General features: G+C 33.6%; 1 protein-coding gene across 1 annotated transcript; it reads right to left on the minus strand.

Moving 5' to 3' along the window:
• Positions 1-15,841: 15,841 nt before the first annotated feature.
• Positions 15,842-18,668, minus strand: LOC130449206 (uncharacterized). Its single transcript, XM_056786883.1, has 2 exons — positions 18,558-18,668; positions 15,842-16,996 (listed from the first exon to the last, which is right to left on the minus strand). The coding sequence occupies exons 1-2, from the start codon at positions 18,666-18,668 to the stop codon at positions 15,842-15,844; spliced, it is 1,266 nt and encodes a 421-aa protein (XP_056642861.1).
• Positions 18,669-18,895: the final 227 nt, after the last annotated feature.

Here is an 18,895-nt window from a genome sequence, read left to right on the forward strand (position 1 = left end):
ACCTAATCCTAACCTAACCTAACCTTTTTTTTGTGGGTGGGAAAATCTTCAAAAGACTTCTGGGAAGGTATCCCAGGCGTGCTGGATGGTAAAATAAACCCGTTTCGTCTGCATTCAAAATATCATCAACAGAATAATTGCGTAATAGAAGTGGTAGGTCTTCAATCCATTGGCTACATTTGTTAACATCAACAGCGTTACTTTCTCCACAAATTGCTTCGAAAACTATACCGTTTCTTTTCTTAAACCCTTCCATAAAACCATTGCTGCTACAAAAATTATGAATATCGAGCCTTCGCACGAAATCTTGTGCCTTTTCTTTAATCATCGATCCACTTACCGGAACATTTTTGTTACGAAGTTGCTTGACCCATATTAGCAAACACTGTTCAAGTTCAGGATATTCTGATAAACGTACACGTTTTAGTTCTCCTTGTCCTTCAGAACATTGTGATTAAATTTTATGTTTACTCTGAATTATTCTACAAAGAGTAGATTTTGGCACATTAAATTCGGCACAAACTTCTTCGCGTGTCTTCCCATTTTCATAAACGAATATTAACTTCAGTTTTTCACGTAATGATAACGATTGTAGCTTTCGTTTTGGCATTTTTCAAATAAACATCTGTATGATAGTAAAGCGAAACTAAAACTGAAGGTAATTGAAGCTCAAAATTTGTACGTACTTGAAATTATGTGTGGAATTTGTGGGTAGAATAAGAATGAGTAAACAAACAATGTTATCTCAGTTACAGAGGTTTATGCATATAAAATTTACTCGCTGTCTCAGTTATAGAGGTAACTATGATGATAAATCTAAAGAACAAATCCCAGATATAGAGGCTTACCTCGTCCCACTAACAGAGGTAATTCAGTGCCAAAGTGTTGGGACCTCAGCATGAGTTCCAGTTATGGAGGTTTCTCACTTATCCAGGTCCCACTTAACCGAGTTTCACTGTACTTTATTTTAATATCATATCATATAAATAATACTTTTATTTATCAATTGCATAGCATTCATACATTAAAATCTTCGTTCACTTAGTTAACTACTAAACGTTGCCTTAATTTTTTAAAAAGTGTCTATAAATATATATAATTATTATTTTAATCGTAATTTTGTTTTCGCTAACCTTAAATAGCTAGACGGTTTTTCAAATTTATGGTATATTAAATAAAAATGTAAGCAGGGTACCTAATACTGTAAAGTAATATCTAAGAAAGAAATGTCGTGCTATATATTTTATTCAAACACGTATCAAAGGTTATAAAGTAAATTCATACAAAACGATATAAATAATAATAATAATTAATAATAATAATCTTTATAAACAACACAAGGTCCTTTCCTGAATAAATTCTTTGTTTTCAAAAAAGGTGGTTGAGATGGATATAAGGGCGGATGAATTTTTATTTTAATCTTAATCGGAATCTGATTCCCACGAGGACGAATCAGCTCTTAAATTTATTATTAGAGGTTCCACTTATTTTTCCATTAAATTATCAATGTCCCACATTCATAGAGGATAGTCAATGTATAACATAACTATAATACCAAATATTAAAGAATAATAAAAATTAAAGTACATGTTTAACATGCGCTATTATATAGTCACATAATTATTACTGTAAAAGCGCATGTTAAAAATGTAGTTTAATTATTAATTTTTATCAAAGTAAATAAATAACATAATAAAACAAAAGCTTAAAAATGTAGTTTAATTATTAATTTTTATCAAAGTAAATAAATAACATAATAAAACAAAAGCTTAAAATAATTATTAATATAAAATTTTTAGAATATAATAATAATAAATTAATGTAACGTGCAGCTGTGTGAACTTGACTTTCTCAGACATTGCTTCAGCCAATACGAATCGTTATAAAAGGTACCACTAGCATCCCATGAGCCGATCACGCTTTTTTATTGCTCTCATTACCGACCGGCCAGATTATAGTAAGATATTAAACTTCACTAAACATAATTAGTATAGTTCAAGAAAACTGCGAAATTTCAGTATATCTACCAGAGGTTTGAAAAGGTCAAAGAAATTATTTTTTTTAACGCTACAGTTTGATATCTAATCTATAATTTAATTTTTTTTAGTAGTCTACTATTTAGAGGAATGCCAATATTTGAGTATAAGCTTAAAGATGTTAACAATCTCATGTCATGATAGTCGACCACAAAAAATTAAAACACAATGTTTAAATAAAGGAAAATCATATTTTTATGCTTATATTTGACACAGAAAAAATCACAAATGGCAAATATGTATATTATACAGTTGTAAATGTTAAAAATGGTCTATTCATTGATGTTGTGATAAGATAGAACAAAGAAATTGATTACTATATAAAAAAAATGTTATAATGTAGTCAAGACTACATTAATTTTGATCGTCTACAAAAAATCTTTAAATAATCTTTGAAATGATTACTTTTAGTATGTCATTTTAATTAGCTCCGGTTGTAAATTTATAATTCCACAAGCTATAGTTAAACAGGCATTTATATAACCGACAAAATGTATGTCTACGTGAGAATGTGGAGATAATAGAGCAAATTCTCTCACTCGACTAATGACTCGCTCTATGTGAATTCGAAGAGCAGCAATATTTCTGCTTTCACGTACTTCTGCCTGTGTTAACCGTTCATTTGTGGATACACTTACAGGTCTAATTAAAACCACATTTTTGTAGCTAATATAGCACTCAAGTGTTTGAATCCTCTATCAGCTAAAACAGCTGAAAAATGTGGCAGTTTTTCTAAATAACCACAATCTTTAACTATTACCAAATCGCTAGCTCGACCACCGTAACCTTCTGAAATAAAATTTATAAACCCGTTAGGTGTCGATGATATTAAATATTTAATTGTATTACAATTTTTATATTGTGATCAAGTCATCGCTTGGTATATTGGATCAGAAGGTTTCTCAAAACTGATCTCAAAGCAATCTATAATTGAAACTACTTTATCGTATCTATATCTAAATGGTATAGGCAAAAATTGCAAAATTTTCACAGTATCAGGCCAATAAATGAAGTGCTTCATAACATCTTCTATTTTTAAAACATTCATTTTGAAAATCTTGTTGACTTAAGAACAACCTAAACCAAAATACAAACCTAATCGAAAAAATGTATCGCTTAATCTAACCTTTTTCAAAACTACTAGTATGTCTCTTTCTGATATATGCTTATGAATATATATAATTTTCACTAAATAGTTAACTTCACTAGTTAAACCTAAATAAAATCGAGGGTGCATTTCAATCGCAAGGATTTCTCTTTTTTTATTCAAATTTTTAAAGTCTACATTTTGCTCCTCGTGTTCACTCAGATCACTATTAAATTGTTATTCACTAGATGTAGTTTGTAACCATGAAGAAGTACTAGAAGAAGTAGATGGCAATGTCTCCAAGTACATTTCATCTCTAGTATTTTTAGATGTAGTTGAGATGCATGCATGTTCAGGTTCACTATTTTCCTCACTCTCAGATGATATTTCTTGTTTTTGTTGAAGTTGTGAAAAACTGAAATCTTTGCAACTATCTTGTAGAAATAAATGAGGTGTGATGCCAGTTTTAATACGTGGACTTTTCCCAGTTCTCATGTAAAAAGAAAAGTCTATAGAATCTTTTTTTAAGTGAAATTATAGTATTTTCAATAAACACAATATTAAATATGTTGTATTACTTACATTAAAATAATCTTCACAACAATATGATGTTGTTTTTACTAATGTACGTCCAACAGCATCAAACCAAGTTTTTCCCTCTACTGGGTTTCTCGGAACAAATATAAATAATTTATGGGGTGTACTTTCCGAGGAATTAAACATGAAGGTACAAAACACAGCTTTTTCATATTGAAATATTGATTATTTATCCTGAAAATACAAGCTGTATAAAAATCAACCTTACATTCTTTAATTTTTAAACTTACTCTCAATGAGGGAATGAAATAATATTATAATGTTTGTATCTAGTCATAAAATTTAAATAAGTCACTAATAAGTCATAAAATTCACAATAAACTCATTTCCTTCTCTGTCTTGTTTGTGTTTTTGAGATCTTCCGTTTCTGTCTCGGAGAAGGCATGCTAAAGCGCTGTTGCCAACATGTGCTGTAGCAACAAAACGCTTCAAAGTTTAAAAACCAACATTTCTAATAATTATTTTAGGTATTTAGAGAGTGAATTAAAAATTAATTTATATTTAATCTTTAGTTATTTGATGTGAACTTTCATTTAATACAAAAACCCAAATTGAGGAGAATTCCCCATTGAAGTTCCATTACCTTATAAAATTAGTTACCCTGTTCTATATAGTCTTGACAGCCAACAATAACAGTAGTCAGATTATTGAAACCACTTTATCTATATATATATATATATATATATATATATATATATATATATATATATATATATACATTAGCGGCGTGAAGTGGAATCCCCCCATGTTAAAATTGCGGTTAAGGTGGCATCAGCGGTAAAGTGGAATCCAATATACAGATGCCAATTTACAAATCGAAAAAAGATAGTGCATTCGACTTGGAATTTCATCAGCTATCACATAAGGTAAAAATGGGCCGGAGTGCAATTTACACCATATTTGAATGGATTTTAAATTAAAGTTCACAGAGTTTCTGTTGTATGGCTCTGGTATCGCTTATTTGTATATGTAGGATTAAATGAACGGTCAGATTGGCATCCGTGTATATATTGACCATTTAGCGGACACTTTGGCTTCTGTATATCTATATTATTTGCACTCAGGCATCCGCACAACGTTGCCAATTCAACGGTTCATCTTAAAATGAAATATTATCGTTGTAATCATATCAGTTACTAGTATAAATCAAATTTTCCGTCGCACCAATGTTGCTCTTGATAATATTCTGTTTTTTCATCAACTGAGGCAACGTATCAAAACGTTATAAGTCATATGTCGACAATTTTCGTCTGTAAAAAAATCTAAAAATCATCTAAATCCAATAAAAATCTCTCAAGTGTTTATAGAAGATATGAGAATATCAGAAAATAATGGTTTTGGATGTTCATGTAAACGCTTATTGACGAATAATTGTTAATATCTTTTTTCTTCAAGTAATAAAATGAACAAAAATGTTGATTATCCATTTTTGAACAAGTCAATGTGAAAAATTGAGAAAATTCTATTTTGCAAACCGAAGCTAACGTAACCTGACCAGGTGGCCGTGAGCGTGTATAATTATCGTTAGTGTTACATTATCTATGACATAAAATGTAATAATTAGATACTCAATGAATCAACAAAACAATGATTAGGTTCAGTTAGGTAAAAGTGAATTCTCAATATCATAACATCAAACTCTCCATGATTCAATATGAATCGCTTTGAATAATGAGTGAATCATTAATACAATAAAGACCAGTATATGACAATCCTTATATCTATCAAAACAGTTTGAAGGATGTCTGATAACTTCATTTCTTGATTAAAATTATTGCTTTTAAGTAATACTTTTTGTTTTATATTAATTATGAATTCTGCTCTCATTTTTTATTACAACAATAATATGAATTTGTGATGTTTTTTGAAAAGATAACCTAGACATCAGGTAATTTAAGTATGCTAAGGAATGTCAACAAACACTGAGAGATATCTCTTTCGATTATTAGGTTTCTGACATGGTGTCATAGTAACTTGAAAGTATGTAATGAAAATTTGCAGTTATCTCGAAAATATTCTCGAAATACATCGAGGCGTTACTACTGAGAAAATCATAACATATATAGGGTGGATCACGACTAACGGGACGGAGGTTTATAGTGAAACGGCCAAACCATACGAAATTTTGATATGAGACGGGGTGGAGTAAACACTTAAGATCGTACAGACTGAAACAATCAGAAAAATCTCATTCTGCTAAACATCTACTCGACTCAAATCATCCACTAAACCTTATACAGAACTAGAAGTACTACATACATACATAAAAAACAGGAATTAGATTAGAAGACACTTTAGATATGGAACCCACAATACGAAGTCATCAACGAACATATCAATCTGTAAAATTGCTTTCTCAAGTCGTAATTGTAAAGATCAGCAGATGATAGTTTTTCTGCTTTCCTATATCATTGCATTGTGATTTAATTCAAGAAGAAAATACGTAATTTGAAATTGACAGAGTTTGACATGTAGATATAACAAATTATATTTTGAATGATATTTATTCGTCGTCTACATCGTAATTATACTAGTTGTCACACAAAAAAGGAGATAACTGGATTGAATTCAATAGATGATAGATTGATATATGGATGGTAAAGGAAATTCAACAAAGATTACTAAACACAAACACAATGATTTTTCATTTATTTTGTATAATAAAACATGAACAAATTCTTTCTTTCAGAAAAATAAACAGAAAATTTCTTTCAAATATAATTAAAAAAAAAACTTCTTTTCTTCGTTTTTTCCTCCTCTTTCTTTTCTTTTTTATTTTCTATTTCCCCTTTTTTTCAGCAGTGCTCCCTCACTGCTCTCATCTCCCTTTTGTTTTCCTTCTTCTTCTTCTTCTTCTACTTCAATAATTGTTGATTGCGTTATTATTTTATCCGAACTCCTGTTTATTTTCTTGTTCTTGTTCTGCCTTTCCATCAGCTCCCACTCAAATCTCCTTCTCTCTTCCTCTTCCTCCTCTTTTCTTCTCACTTCCTCCTCCACTGTTCTTTTCTTCTCCTCCTTCTTCTTATTTGTTTGTTATCCATGTGATTCCCACGAGTAGGGACGTATGAAGGTCCGGCGAGGCAGTGCGCCCTTACCTCGCAAAGGCTAGATACTCTGGGAGGTCGCCAGGTATCCCAGAGGCACACGTTCGAGACTGACTCCGCGCAGCCATTCATCCCGTAGACACGGTAGCTCACAACGTAGGATTACGGATTCTTTTCTCGAGGTTTACTCCTCAACGTCTTTTTGATCCGCGGGCAATACAGAAGGACGCTGTGCATTACCTGGTACAGAACCCTGCGCTTGTAATAACCAGGCCCTCCCACATTCGTCATCAGTCTCTGTAGTTGTGCAATCTTTTTATCGGCTTTTTATACCGTGTATTTCATATGTTCTAGGAAGTTAAGGTTTTTTGTTAATATTACTCCCAGAAATTTTATTTTCTTTTTGGTCACGACTCTTTGCCTTTCCACTACCATTTTGAAGGGGCCATTTGTTTTCCGTGGTCCCTTCACCGTCAGTATCTCCGTTTTTTGAGGAGCAATTTTAAGTCCGTTTGTTATTATCCAACGGACCGCTAGAGCTACAGTGTTCTCTGCTCTATTCCTGACCTCATTTTCTTTGTCTCCTACGATGTAGAAGACGAGGTCATCAGCGTACGCGATAGTGGAAACTTTTGGGCAATAGTCCAATACTAGGATACCATTGTACATGATGTTCCACAGAACTGGTCCAAGGACGGAGGCCTGCGGAACACCCATCGTGCACCTGTGTGATATGATGCTGGAAGTCACCCTCCTGCCACTCAGGTAGTTCGGTATGTATTTCGTTAGATAAGGGCTGATTCCATTATCCTTACAAGCCATGACTATTCTATACCATTTCGCGGTATTGAAGGCATTTTTTATATCAACAGCCACAAGTACACCCCATTTGTGGCTGGTTTTACCTAACATGTCCTTTAGTTCATTAATTGCCGACACCGTTGATCTTTTGGGTCGGAAGCCATGCTGGTGTGGAGATAAGAGGTTCTTATTTTCGATCTCCTCAGCCAATCTATTTGTAATCATACGTTCTAGTAATTTTCCGAAAGAGTTGATCAGGCATATAGGGCGGTAGCTGCCTGCCTCGTTTGAATCTTTACCCTCCTTCGGAAGTAGAACGACTCTCGCTGTTTTCCAGCAGTCGGGAAACCGTTGTTGTTTCAATAATTCGTTTAAATAGTTTAATACTTGCATCGGTTTAGTTTTCACCGCGATTTTTAGAGCTTCGTTTGGCAGGCCATCTGGTCCTGGTGTCTTGCCGTTTTTAATATCCCTAATCGCTATATCGAGCTCATCGCTGGTGAAACTCTTAGGTTCCTCGTGTAGTGCGGGTTCGTCATCGTCGTCGTTGTTTGTCGTTCTCCCTCTTATTGTAGGGAAGAGGGTGCGGAGGATATTGTTTCTCCTTTTCGCACTGAGTTGGCCTTGTGTTCTATTAGCCATCTTGCTCGTCACTATCCTGTAACCCTGACCTCATATGTCGTTTTCGAGGTCTTTCATGAGGTCCTCCCAACATCTGTTTTTGGCTTGCAGAATTAGTCTTTTTAGTAGTTTGCCTTGTTCCTTCATACCGTCTTCCCACTTTTGTCTTAGCTGTGGGAGTTGTTCTCGGGTATATCTACGTCTTTGTTTATTATATTCATTTCTGGCATTTTCAATTTCAGGATTCCACCAGAATGGTTGCATCGAGGTATTAGCGTCGTCATTACTGGTGGCATCTTTATATGCCTTCAGTATTTCCTCGTATGTTCCATTACTTTTTCTAATATTTCTACGTACTTTTCGGTGTCCAAGTAAGTCCTATTCCTGTTGTTAGGGCTCATCTTTTCTATTGCTCCTTTCGTTTTTATCTGATATCGAATATGTCCATGGTGTGTATAAGGGTTGACATATTCTGTGCACCAGTTGGTGATCTTATTATGATGACTGGTATGACAGAGAGTAACATCTATATGTGTTTTAGAGTTACCTCTTTCAAAGGTGTGATGGCCGTTGTTGATTGCTACCCATCCTGTTTGGGCCAACCACTCCTCTAACATTTGTCCTTTGATATCAGATATAGGAGATCCCCATATTGCGGATTTCGCGTTTATATCTCCGGCCATTATGGATAGTCGTTTTCCGTAGTTTTTGGTAGCCGTTTCGAATGTTTTATCTATGGCCTTTTGGTATTCTCTATCGCTGATATTCGGGTATATATATATATATATATATATATATATATATATATATATATATATATATATATATATATATATATATATATATATAAACGGCCGTCATAGTGGTGCCCTTGGTTTCTATTTGTACGCAGTTATCACCTCGAAGCGTCTTATCTATTTCTAAGTTTTTATTTATAATGGCTATCGCCACTCCTGCATTCTTATCTACGAGCCCCGTTTGCCTCGAATAACTATTCTTTTTAAACTAGAATATAAAATCCTCTCCGTATCGCTGAGAAAATTTTCAAATTCTGAACAAGGAAGTAAGTCACTATTTTTTTTGTATACTTCCAATGTCATACGTTGCAATTCCCCAACTCTTCGTTTGTTGAATAGTATGATACTACAATAAACACAATCCATAAGATTCCTATATGCGGTCTCATTGTAGGAATTTTCTTTTAGACTTGCCATGTCTTCTTTTATGTTCATTTGAAGGTAGTTTTCAAATGTCTGTAATCAAATAATATATCAGTTTCATAGCTACAACATGAAAAGATAGAGATTTGACACCAAACCTAGTTTCGTAATTAACAAGAATATTGAATATAATGAATTAAGATGAAGGTAATCAAAGGTACACGATAGCTACTTTTCATAATTTACTGGAAAATTTTATATTTAAAGACAAACATATTATTGTAATCGATTATTAAAAGTTCCTCTGTATATCCAACTGAGACGTGTCGGAATGCTGGTATAATGCAGGGTCAGATAAGATACGGGTAGGAGGTTGACTAAGGACGATAAGAAAAGGTTCAACCCGACACGGTCGAGGGACATATGGATTTTGGGGCATGTGCTGGGAGGTAATAAAAATCCAATAGCTTAGATGTTAATATTTTTAAGTAATATATAAACAGTTTATTGTATATAAATTTTATCGACTTTATTATAATAGGTATTCTGTAAACCTTCCGCTAGTATTTGAAATAAGGAATAAATGTTATCGACTTTTAAATGAAACGAAGAATTTCTTAAATTCACCACTTTTATTACTAACATGCAACATTGTTTGATTTTAGAATGATTCTTATATTCCTTCTTTTCCAAATAGAACCTTCATATCTACCCTCTTTGTAACACAGAAATAATCGATAAGACTGTTTATCATTTTTCGGCGCCTGATTGGCGAGAAAGGTATTTTTTCCACATACATTTCTCTATTTCAACGTATTCGAAATAATATTTTCATTCTAATATAAATTGGATAAGTTTGAAGTGTGACAATAGTCGATAACGTTATCATAAAAATTTGCTGAACAAATTGTGCACAGAATAAAATATGGACAGATTTAAACTGCACATTTCAAAATTGTTCTACTTCACAAAATGTTAGGTTTTTGTGATGTAAGAAATAAATCGAAAGTTTCACCTGCGAAACCGAAACGGACTTTATAGATGCCCGGGTGTTATCGTTTTTGGAGAATTTGAGAATTTTATTATCTTTGAAGGATACTTGAGCACAGTTCAAAGTAAGCTTTAAACTGTGACTTGAGTTTCTGGCACAGAAATATTAAAACAGTTGTCCCTAGAAGTTCATGTGAGTATAATTATGATATGGGAATAGTTTGTAGATACTTGTATTCTAATAATTATGCTAAATGGAAGGTATAACGCTTACATTTTACTAGACGATATTATTTCAAATTTAAATTAAGCTTATCACTCCCAAGCTATCGATATGACGTTTAGTTAATATATAAGCAGATAACTATTTCTTAATTAACTGGAAAATCAATCTCTATCATGAGTTTAAATGAAGTTTTTATGAATAACCAAACTTACCTTAATATCTTGTATTGCCGGTATTAAAGAAGGTTTGTTGAATGTGTTAATCATTAAATTCTGTCCAGCTTCACTTGATATTTCTTGCGCCCAGTGAGTTTCAATTAATCTTGTCAATATTTTCAATTCATCGACAAAATCTTTTCTACAATTTTCATTTTGTACTTCTAACGATAATGCTGCGTTGATTGCATTCTTAATTAGAGTTCCCATTTTAATGGCAAATAATGACAAATGACAATAAGCTTAGTTGCTTTGATTAAAGTTTGGAATTTACTAGGGCTCAGTATTTGAAGTAGTTCCAATCTATTGTTTTTGAGAATTTCCCGCGAGGTCTTTAGAAGTCTAGCAAAACGTCTCATTTGCCTTTTTGAAACCACTCGCAAATGTTTTTCTTTGTGACTTTTTCAATATCTCCTACCAACTTCACAGATTATGGGATCTTTCTTTGCTATAAATGATATATCATCTGCTCTAAACATATTCAACAATCCACTAACTCTTAGTGGATCATTGGGACCGAATTGACCTACCATTATCGCTTGACCTTCAATTTGAGATTGCAATTTTTGTGATGGATTAGGATTGAAGAAACATTTCTTCGTATGTCTTCTCAAACTTTTTGGAGCATAGTACCCGCGACAAAACTTACAAACGATGTAATTATTGGTATTATTTTGTACTCTCATAACTGGTACAACTTTCGAAGATATGAAGTCGCCTTCTCTACGTACCTTATCAATTAATTTTTTCCTCTTCTTTGATTTCTTATCCAAAGACATTATTTCTTGTACCTGTATTTCATCAAAATGACATCTTTCTATATGTCGAACAAAATTGCTAGTTTTTATGCCGCAGAATAAACAGTTATGTTTCCTTCTGATCCTCTTAGTAGTAGTTGGAACTTGGCTAGATGTATTGCAAGGTGTGTTATTTATTTCATTCAAATAACTAATATCTATTACGGAACCATCAGGGAGGTTTTCTAAATGTTGTTCTACATAACTGCCCAAAATTGCATTCAAAGATTGTTCAGACATTAATTTAGTACTTTCCGCAAGACAATCACCAGCGATTTCATCACTTGAAACATCAATTTTCATATTATTTGAAATATTCATCTCAAGAGTTCCTAATATATTGTTTGCATCCTGTGGTTCATATTTTGTTTCAACTGGTGCTGCTTGTAGCAGCGAGGACTCAAACGTTGACATATCTGATACGGTGGACGAAGGAACATATTCGGATTCTGAAGTAAGAGATGGATCCGATATTGAAACTAAAACCAAATGTTATTTCAACAAGATTGGTAATGATAGAAATAATAATAATATTGTTGATGTACTGAGCCAATTTCTCAAAATTTTTTAGAAATACAGTCAATTCTCCGGTCCGAAACTGTTGATTGAATATTGATGCTAATTTTCAGACTGCTCCACGACCACCAGTGATTCTATCTTACTCAGAGTGATTTGAATTTGTTTTATTAAAGTACTCATCAAGTGTGTGTAGGCAACTATTTTTTATTATTTCCAACAGCAAGGTATGTTTTTGAAAAGTGAAATTCTACATGCATCATTCGTGCTAAGTTAGTGTCGAAGTATATTTTTTACAAATGCTAAAAATTCAGCGAAAATATGTTTTCAGTCACAAGAGACGGAAACGTCAACTATCGTCTCCAGTACTTATCCCTCTTATAATATATAGTATTGATGACTTCAAATTATCAATGGAAAAGAAGGAATCGTTTTTATATTGAAAATGCATTTCTGAACTTTTATTTATTAAAAAGGAGATTACAAGTGTGGAAATACCGCGAGATTTAAAAACAATGTATTATTAGTTTGACATTACTCGTTAATCATTTAGATTTGTCTGTAAGTCATTTTGCACTTTCCTGGCTAATACCACGCCGAACATTGAATTACATCCACAACGAAGAGCGTGATGCCGATCGACCGACAATCGAGACAGACATCTCAATGTTTCGCAATTGCAAGGAGAGAGGTATAGCCACCGACTAGTTTCGACCTTGTTATGATCTCATCAGGATGGCATAATACTCTCTCGTCTGGTACCCCTAAACCAGACTGAAAATTACGATGTTACCCTTTGCTTGGATAAAATTCCGCACGAATGTGTCGGTTTATAAACCTCTCTCCTTGCAATTGCGAAATATTGAGATGTCTGTCTCGACGGTCGGTCGCTCTTCTTTGTGGATGTAATTCAATGTTCGTGTGGTATTAGCCAGGAAAGTAGTGTAGTTGTTTTCCACTTCGAGGAACGGCCAAAGCGTTATTCCGAAAATATTTTTTCGGAATACATTGAGGTGTCACCACCAAAAACTCCCTGACATCTACATGACACCTCTGAGGAAATTTTGAAATGTTTTTCATAATAAAATAATATTTTTTTTTTTATTTTGTACAATATAATGACGTATGTATTGTATTCACAAGATGTCACCACCAATTAGCTGGAAACTGTTTTCATGCCCTTACGCTTAATTTAACAGGTTGTAACTTTAACATTTTCAGCAAATATCGCACGAAAATTTGCACAAAACAATATATTTTACACGCATTCTCTGTGTTCTTATTAAATATATATTAAATAGAATCTAATAGACATATCAAACATATACTCAAAATAAAATCCCAAATTCATATCCATAATTAATTAGATAGAAAAATGTCCGAAGAAATCTATCTATTATTGTAAAAGTCACAGTTATTTGATATCTTTATCATGATAAATAATCTACACAATATTAGGAAATTTTTGAGTACACATACCGTCTTTCTCCTGAGCTAATGCTAGTCTCATAATTAGTTCGTTTCGTTTACGTCTTGACATTTTGACTGCTTGCAACACTATTAAAAACTACGAAAAAACTTTCTGCTTGTCTCCGTGAATGATGTTACGACGCCATGCCAACCCTTTACGAAGCTTATCGAAAAAGGGGCGCCAATTATTATTAACGTAGAGATACTCTAGAGAAGTCGTCCATCCCGTTAAATGTATAAGTATGTAAATATAAATACAGTGAGTATTGGATACACGGGGCGCGGAAAGTTATTAGAAGTTTTATTAAGGTTTTTAGATCTGAGTAATTTTTCATAAATGACTAATTGATAATAAAGAACTGTCACCATATTTATTATACAGAATGGTTGGGTCAGACGTTAAAAGCAAAAAACCTGAGTTGAAGAGCAGCATTATAAAACTACAAGCATAAATTACTAACCCTTGACAGAGCAACAAAAATGATCAGAATAATTTGTAAGAGTATCAATAAAAGTAGAAGAAACAAATCTCAATGAGATATTGTTTACTGGTTTTTCGATCCTAGGTTCAGTTTATGCCAAATTTATCATCAGTTCGTAATCAGTCAATATTAAATTTTGCTTTATTTCCCAATTCTAACCATATGAACTTAATAATGGTTTACACCGGGTATTTCAAAACATATGACCAGTTTTCCGTAAAAATTTCAACGCCATTTATTTTTTGGAATACATAGTTCAAAATTATCTTTCCACAATAATTCTTCTTCTTCTTCTTATTTTAAGACTGTGTCTTGTGTTTTCAAAGAGGCAGCCTAAGTTGTGACTGCGAGGACCAGCTCTCATACCAGCGCTTTGGTGGTCTTCCAGGCGGTCTACTTGTATTGGGTTTCTCTTCCTTTGCGATTTTCGCCAGTCGATCGTTGTTCATTCTATTGACATGATCTCTCCATGCTCTTCTTCTAGTTCTGGCCCATCTCACTATATCCGGAACGTCACACATTCTTCTGATTTCATTGCTCCTTATTCTGTCTCTTAGTGTTTTCCCTGTGATTGAGCGTAATGTCTTCATCTCGGTTGTTCTAAGAATCCGTTTAGTAGTTGCAGTCTCCGTCCTCGTTTCTATGGCGTATGTCATTACTGGTCTGACACAAGTTTTATATATCCGTGTTTAGCTTTCGATACTTAAAAATTTATTTCTCCATATCACGATTCGAAGGAATCCTGATATCCTAGATGCTGCTGTTGTTTGCGTTTTGACTTCTTGTTTCAAGTTCCTATTGCTCGTGATGTTAACCCCTAAATATTTAAAAGACATAACCTGTTCTACACTTTTATTATAAATTGCCAGTTTGCATCTTCTTGGTTCTCTCGCTATTGTCAAGGATTGTGTCTTTTGTTTCGATATGATCATATTGAATTCTCCTGCAACTGTTTCAAATCTGTGTAGCAGTTTTTGCAGATTATCCTCATCTTCAGATATCACAACCGCGTCATCAGCGTAGCAAACTATCTTAAACTCATGTTTTCCCATTCTGTATCCTCTGCCTGCCGTTTTGACTTCTTTTATGATTTCGTCCATTATAATGTTGAAGAGTATTGGGCTGAGACTATCTCCTTGTCTGATCCCTGTTGATACTGGCACTTTACTGGAGAGTTCGTTGTTTACTCTTACATATGTGCTATTTCCGTTGTTCATGTCCCGAATGAAGTCTATTGTCCTTTGGTTTACGCCTCGTTTTTTTAGTAGCTCAATGACGTCATGTAATCTCACTCTGTCAAATGCTTTTGTTAAGTCTATGAAGCACATAAACGCGGTTTTATTGTACTCTATGGCCTTTTCGGCAATCTGTCTTAAGATGAATATAGCGTCTATGGTTGATCTATTTTTTCTAAATCCCTGTTGTTCTTCGCTCATGCCGCTACTTGAGATTTCTTCTGCAATAATTTTTGTTAGTAATTTTGAAGTCGTGCTTAGGAGGCTGATCCCTCTATAATTATTTGGATCTTTCTTTTCCCCTTTCTTAAAGACCGTTATGCTTATTTTCCATTCCTCTGGTACTTTTCTCTGGTCGTATATCTTGTTGAACATGACATGCATTTGGTCTATTAATTCATTGCCACCATATTTAAGAAGCTTGTTATTAATGTTATCCAGCCCTGGTGATTTCCTATTTTTCATCTTGCGCATTGTTGCTTCAATTTTGTCTTTTGATATTAATTGTTGTTGGATGTCTTCTCCTTCCTCAGATATATTTTCTTGTTTCTGTTCAGTGGATTAGCTTGTTATTATGTCACCGTAGAGTTCATGGAAATACCTTTCCCATTCTTTTAACGTTATTGTTTTCGTGTGGATGTATTCATTGATTGGTCTTTTGATGTTCCTTATCATATTCCAGATCTTTTTTTGTCCCCCATATAAGTCGTTTTCCATGTCTGATGAGTATTTCTCCCAGAATTGTCTCTTAATCGTTTGTATTTCCATATTTGTCCTTTTCCTCACGACTTTGTAATCAGCATATGTAATTGTTTGACTTCTATATTGAAGATATGCTTTCCTTTTTTCTTCCGCAAGTGATTTGATTTCGTGTTTGAACCATGGTTTCGTGTTGGGCTTTCCGTTCAGGTTCACCTTTCGTTTGCCTAATGCCTCTTCTGCAGCTGTCCTTATATTAGTACTTAATCTTTTCCATGTTAGTTCTACAGTATCATCTTTCAAGATCTTGTTTTCATTTATTGCCTTCCTTAGTCTTTGCTGGTAGAGGTATTTTGTGGTATCATCGCTAAGGCTTTCTATGTTCAGCTTTTCTGTCACTTTCGGTTTGTTCTGGGTTTTCCTTTGTACGCAGTTCCGCATTATAGCTAGCACCATATGGTGGTTAGTCCCTGTGTTTACTGAGGTTAATGTTCTGACATCTAATATTTTTGAGGGATGAATATTTCTGTTTGTAATAATGTAGTCTATAATCGATTCATGTCCTCTTGTGTTCTCGAACGTATACTTGTGCTGTTGTTTATGGGGATAAAACGTGTTGTTAATGCGTAGTTCATTATGTGCACAGAATTGTATGAGTTGTTCTCCATTGCTGTTGAGTGTTTCTTCGTTAAACCGATTCTTAATTCCACTAATAACCTCGTTACCAATCCTTCCATTAAAATCTCCCAGTATCATAATTTCGTCTTGCTTCGGTATCTTATCGATGGTGATCTGCAGTTCATCATAGAATGAGTCTGTTTCTTCTTGACTTTTACTCGTATCAGGAGCATAGACGCTTAATATATGGGTTTTAGTTGTTTCTGTAAATTTAAACGTGGTTTGTAGCAGTCTATTGGCTATTCGCAATTGTTGTCGCTTCCAAAATCGTTTTTTCCTTAACTTTGCTGGGTCGTTATAAGTTTTATCAGTCCTATCCGAGGCTACTTTCTTCGTTCTCTGAGTAAATGGCTGTTTTACATGAGGTAGGTAGCTAGCCTTGCCTTACAACTCTCCTCTTTTATCCGGGCTTGGAACGGCAGCATGGTCGTTGAGCTACTCAATCCGCCCAACGGCCATACTGGCAGAGTTTCCACAATAATGCTAGGATAAAAGTATGTGAAAAAAGAGAAAAGTTTCAATACATCAGTAACATTATAAGAGGTAGGTATATGAGACTAATGTTTGTTAAAATAGGAACTCAATACTATACAGAGAAAGTTACATTTCATGTTGTACTAGCAAATAGTGAAGATACCAATATGAGAGTCCCAAAGAATCAGTTACAGCTTATTGCAATTACAAAGACACGATAAAATTATTCTGAGAAGAGAACTTCTTGCAAAAAATAGCAGCTGTGTTACTCGGTAACGAGTGGACAATTTATGAAAGTAGATATGCGAACAGTCACAAATTTACATAATTTGTTCTACAACAAATTTTCATTTCGCAGTCAGACTAGGTGGTCTGTAAACGTAGATGGCAGCATTCCAAGTGGATTCGTAATAGGACCCTATTTTATTGAAAAATCGGCAAATGGATAGAGTTTCAAGTCGTTTACCGCTACTTCTTAAGGCTTATCAATTTCAATGAAGGAGTTATCCTTTTTCGAAAGTGAAACTCCATTTTTCTTCTTTAAATGGCGTCGAATAGCTTGATGCATTTATATCAGCATATTATGAAAATCAGCTAGACACAGCAAGTATTATTAAGGGCCCTAATCAAATGGTTCATAGGTGGAAGTTTCATAAACAACATTTAAATAGTACAAAAACTATACAGTTCAGAGTTTTTAGGTTTCGGTATTCAATCTAAAAGAAGAGCCACATTGTTCAAATTTGGCAGAATGAAATACAGGATGACTCAAAAATGTGAAACTGTTGTAGAAAGTTTGTTGTTCTTCTGTACATGTATATACTTTTCAAAACGAGGTTCGAGTTTTATCAAATCTTTAAGTTGGAGTGGGCCTAAAAACCTTTATCTACGACAGAATATTTGGGTTGTGCGTTTCAAAGTACAGAAGGTGGTGACCTGCATACGACTTTCACGAGGAACTAGTGGAATACCGTATATGGAATATGAAAAAATATTTCTTGTTACGATGGCAAATTGCAACAAATTGAAATCTAAGATACAAAATGTCTCATGTGAAAAATTCAACTTTGTTCTAATAAGACGTTATTGAACAATTGTAATCAATTTCAAAACATGCTGAATTTGTATTCAAATACATTCAAAAAAATTGAAAATGAACAGCTGTTCAAAAGTTGAAGATATTGATAGAGTTAAGTATATTTATTTAATCAGATTTTAAAAGCTGAAACAAAATTTTAAGGTACAAGAGAATATATTTGTTAACTGTTGAATACCAAAAATCATAAAATCGTTTCTCATCTCTTTGAATAATGAAAATTAGATAAAGTGCTGAAATAAAAGAATAAAACAAAGGAATTCTTCAAGGGATTTAATGAAAAGGAATGTTTCAACAACAGCTAATATTCAGGTCGAGGATCATGCTCGCCAATGGTATTTTATCCATTTTATCCCAAGCATGCTCTATGGCATTCCCATCTCTTTTGAAATCACTCAATCTGGATGTGGTCTCGCATATCATTATTAAAGAACTACCCATCTTTGTATTAGCATCACGGATTCTTCTTTCATCTTTAAGATCAAAAAACCAATGAAAATTCTTCTTCCTACGATTTTTTAAGCATAACGAAGATTTGCAGTTGGATAACTATCATCAATATTGTTTGTTTGGGTCCTTTTTCGTCTGTCTGTGTTTAGCCCGCTTGTAATAGCCCTAGGAGACTCTTTAATAGTTATTTTTTTCTTAGTATTATCAAAATCAGCCAA

This window comes from Diorhabda sublineata, chromosome 10 (genome assembly GCF_026230105.1).
Source record: "Diorhabda sublineata isolate icDioSubl1.1 chromosome 10, icDioSubl1.1, whole genome shotgun sequence".
NCBI classification, from domain to species: Eukaryota; Metazoa; Arthropoda; class Insecta; order Coleoptera; family Chrysomelidae; genus Diorhabda; species Diorhabda sublineata.

What these genes read in the sequence shown, in the direction of transcription:
- LOC130449206 (XM_056786883.1), bottom strand. Translation starts at nt 18,668, where the DNA reads ATGGGTAGTTCTTTAATAATGATATGCGAGACCACATCCAGATTGAGT. An exon ending in AAATGGATAAAATACCATTG is followed by an intron (nt 16,997 to 18,557) that starts GCGAGCATGATC and finishes CCATTTACTCAG; the next exon opens with AGAACGAAGAAAGTAGCCTC.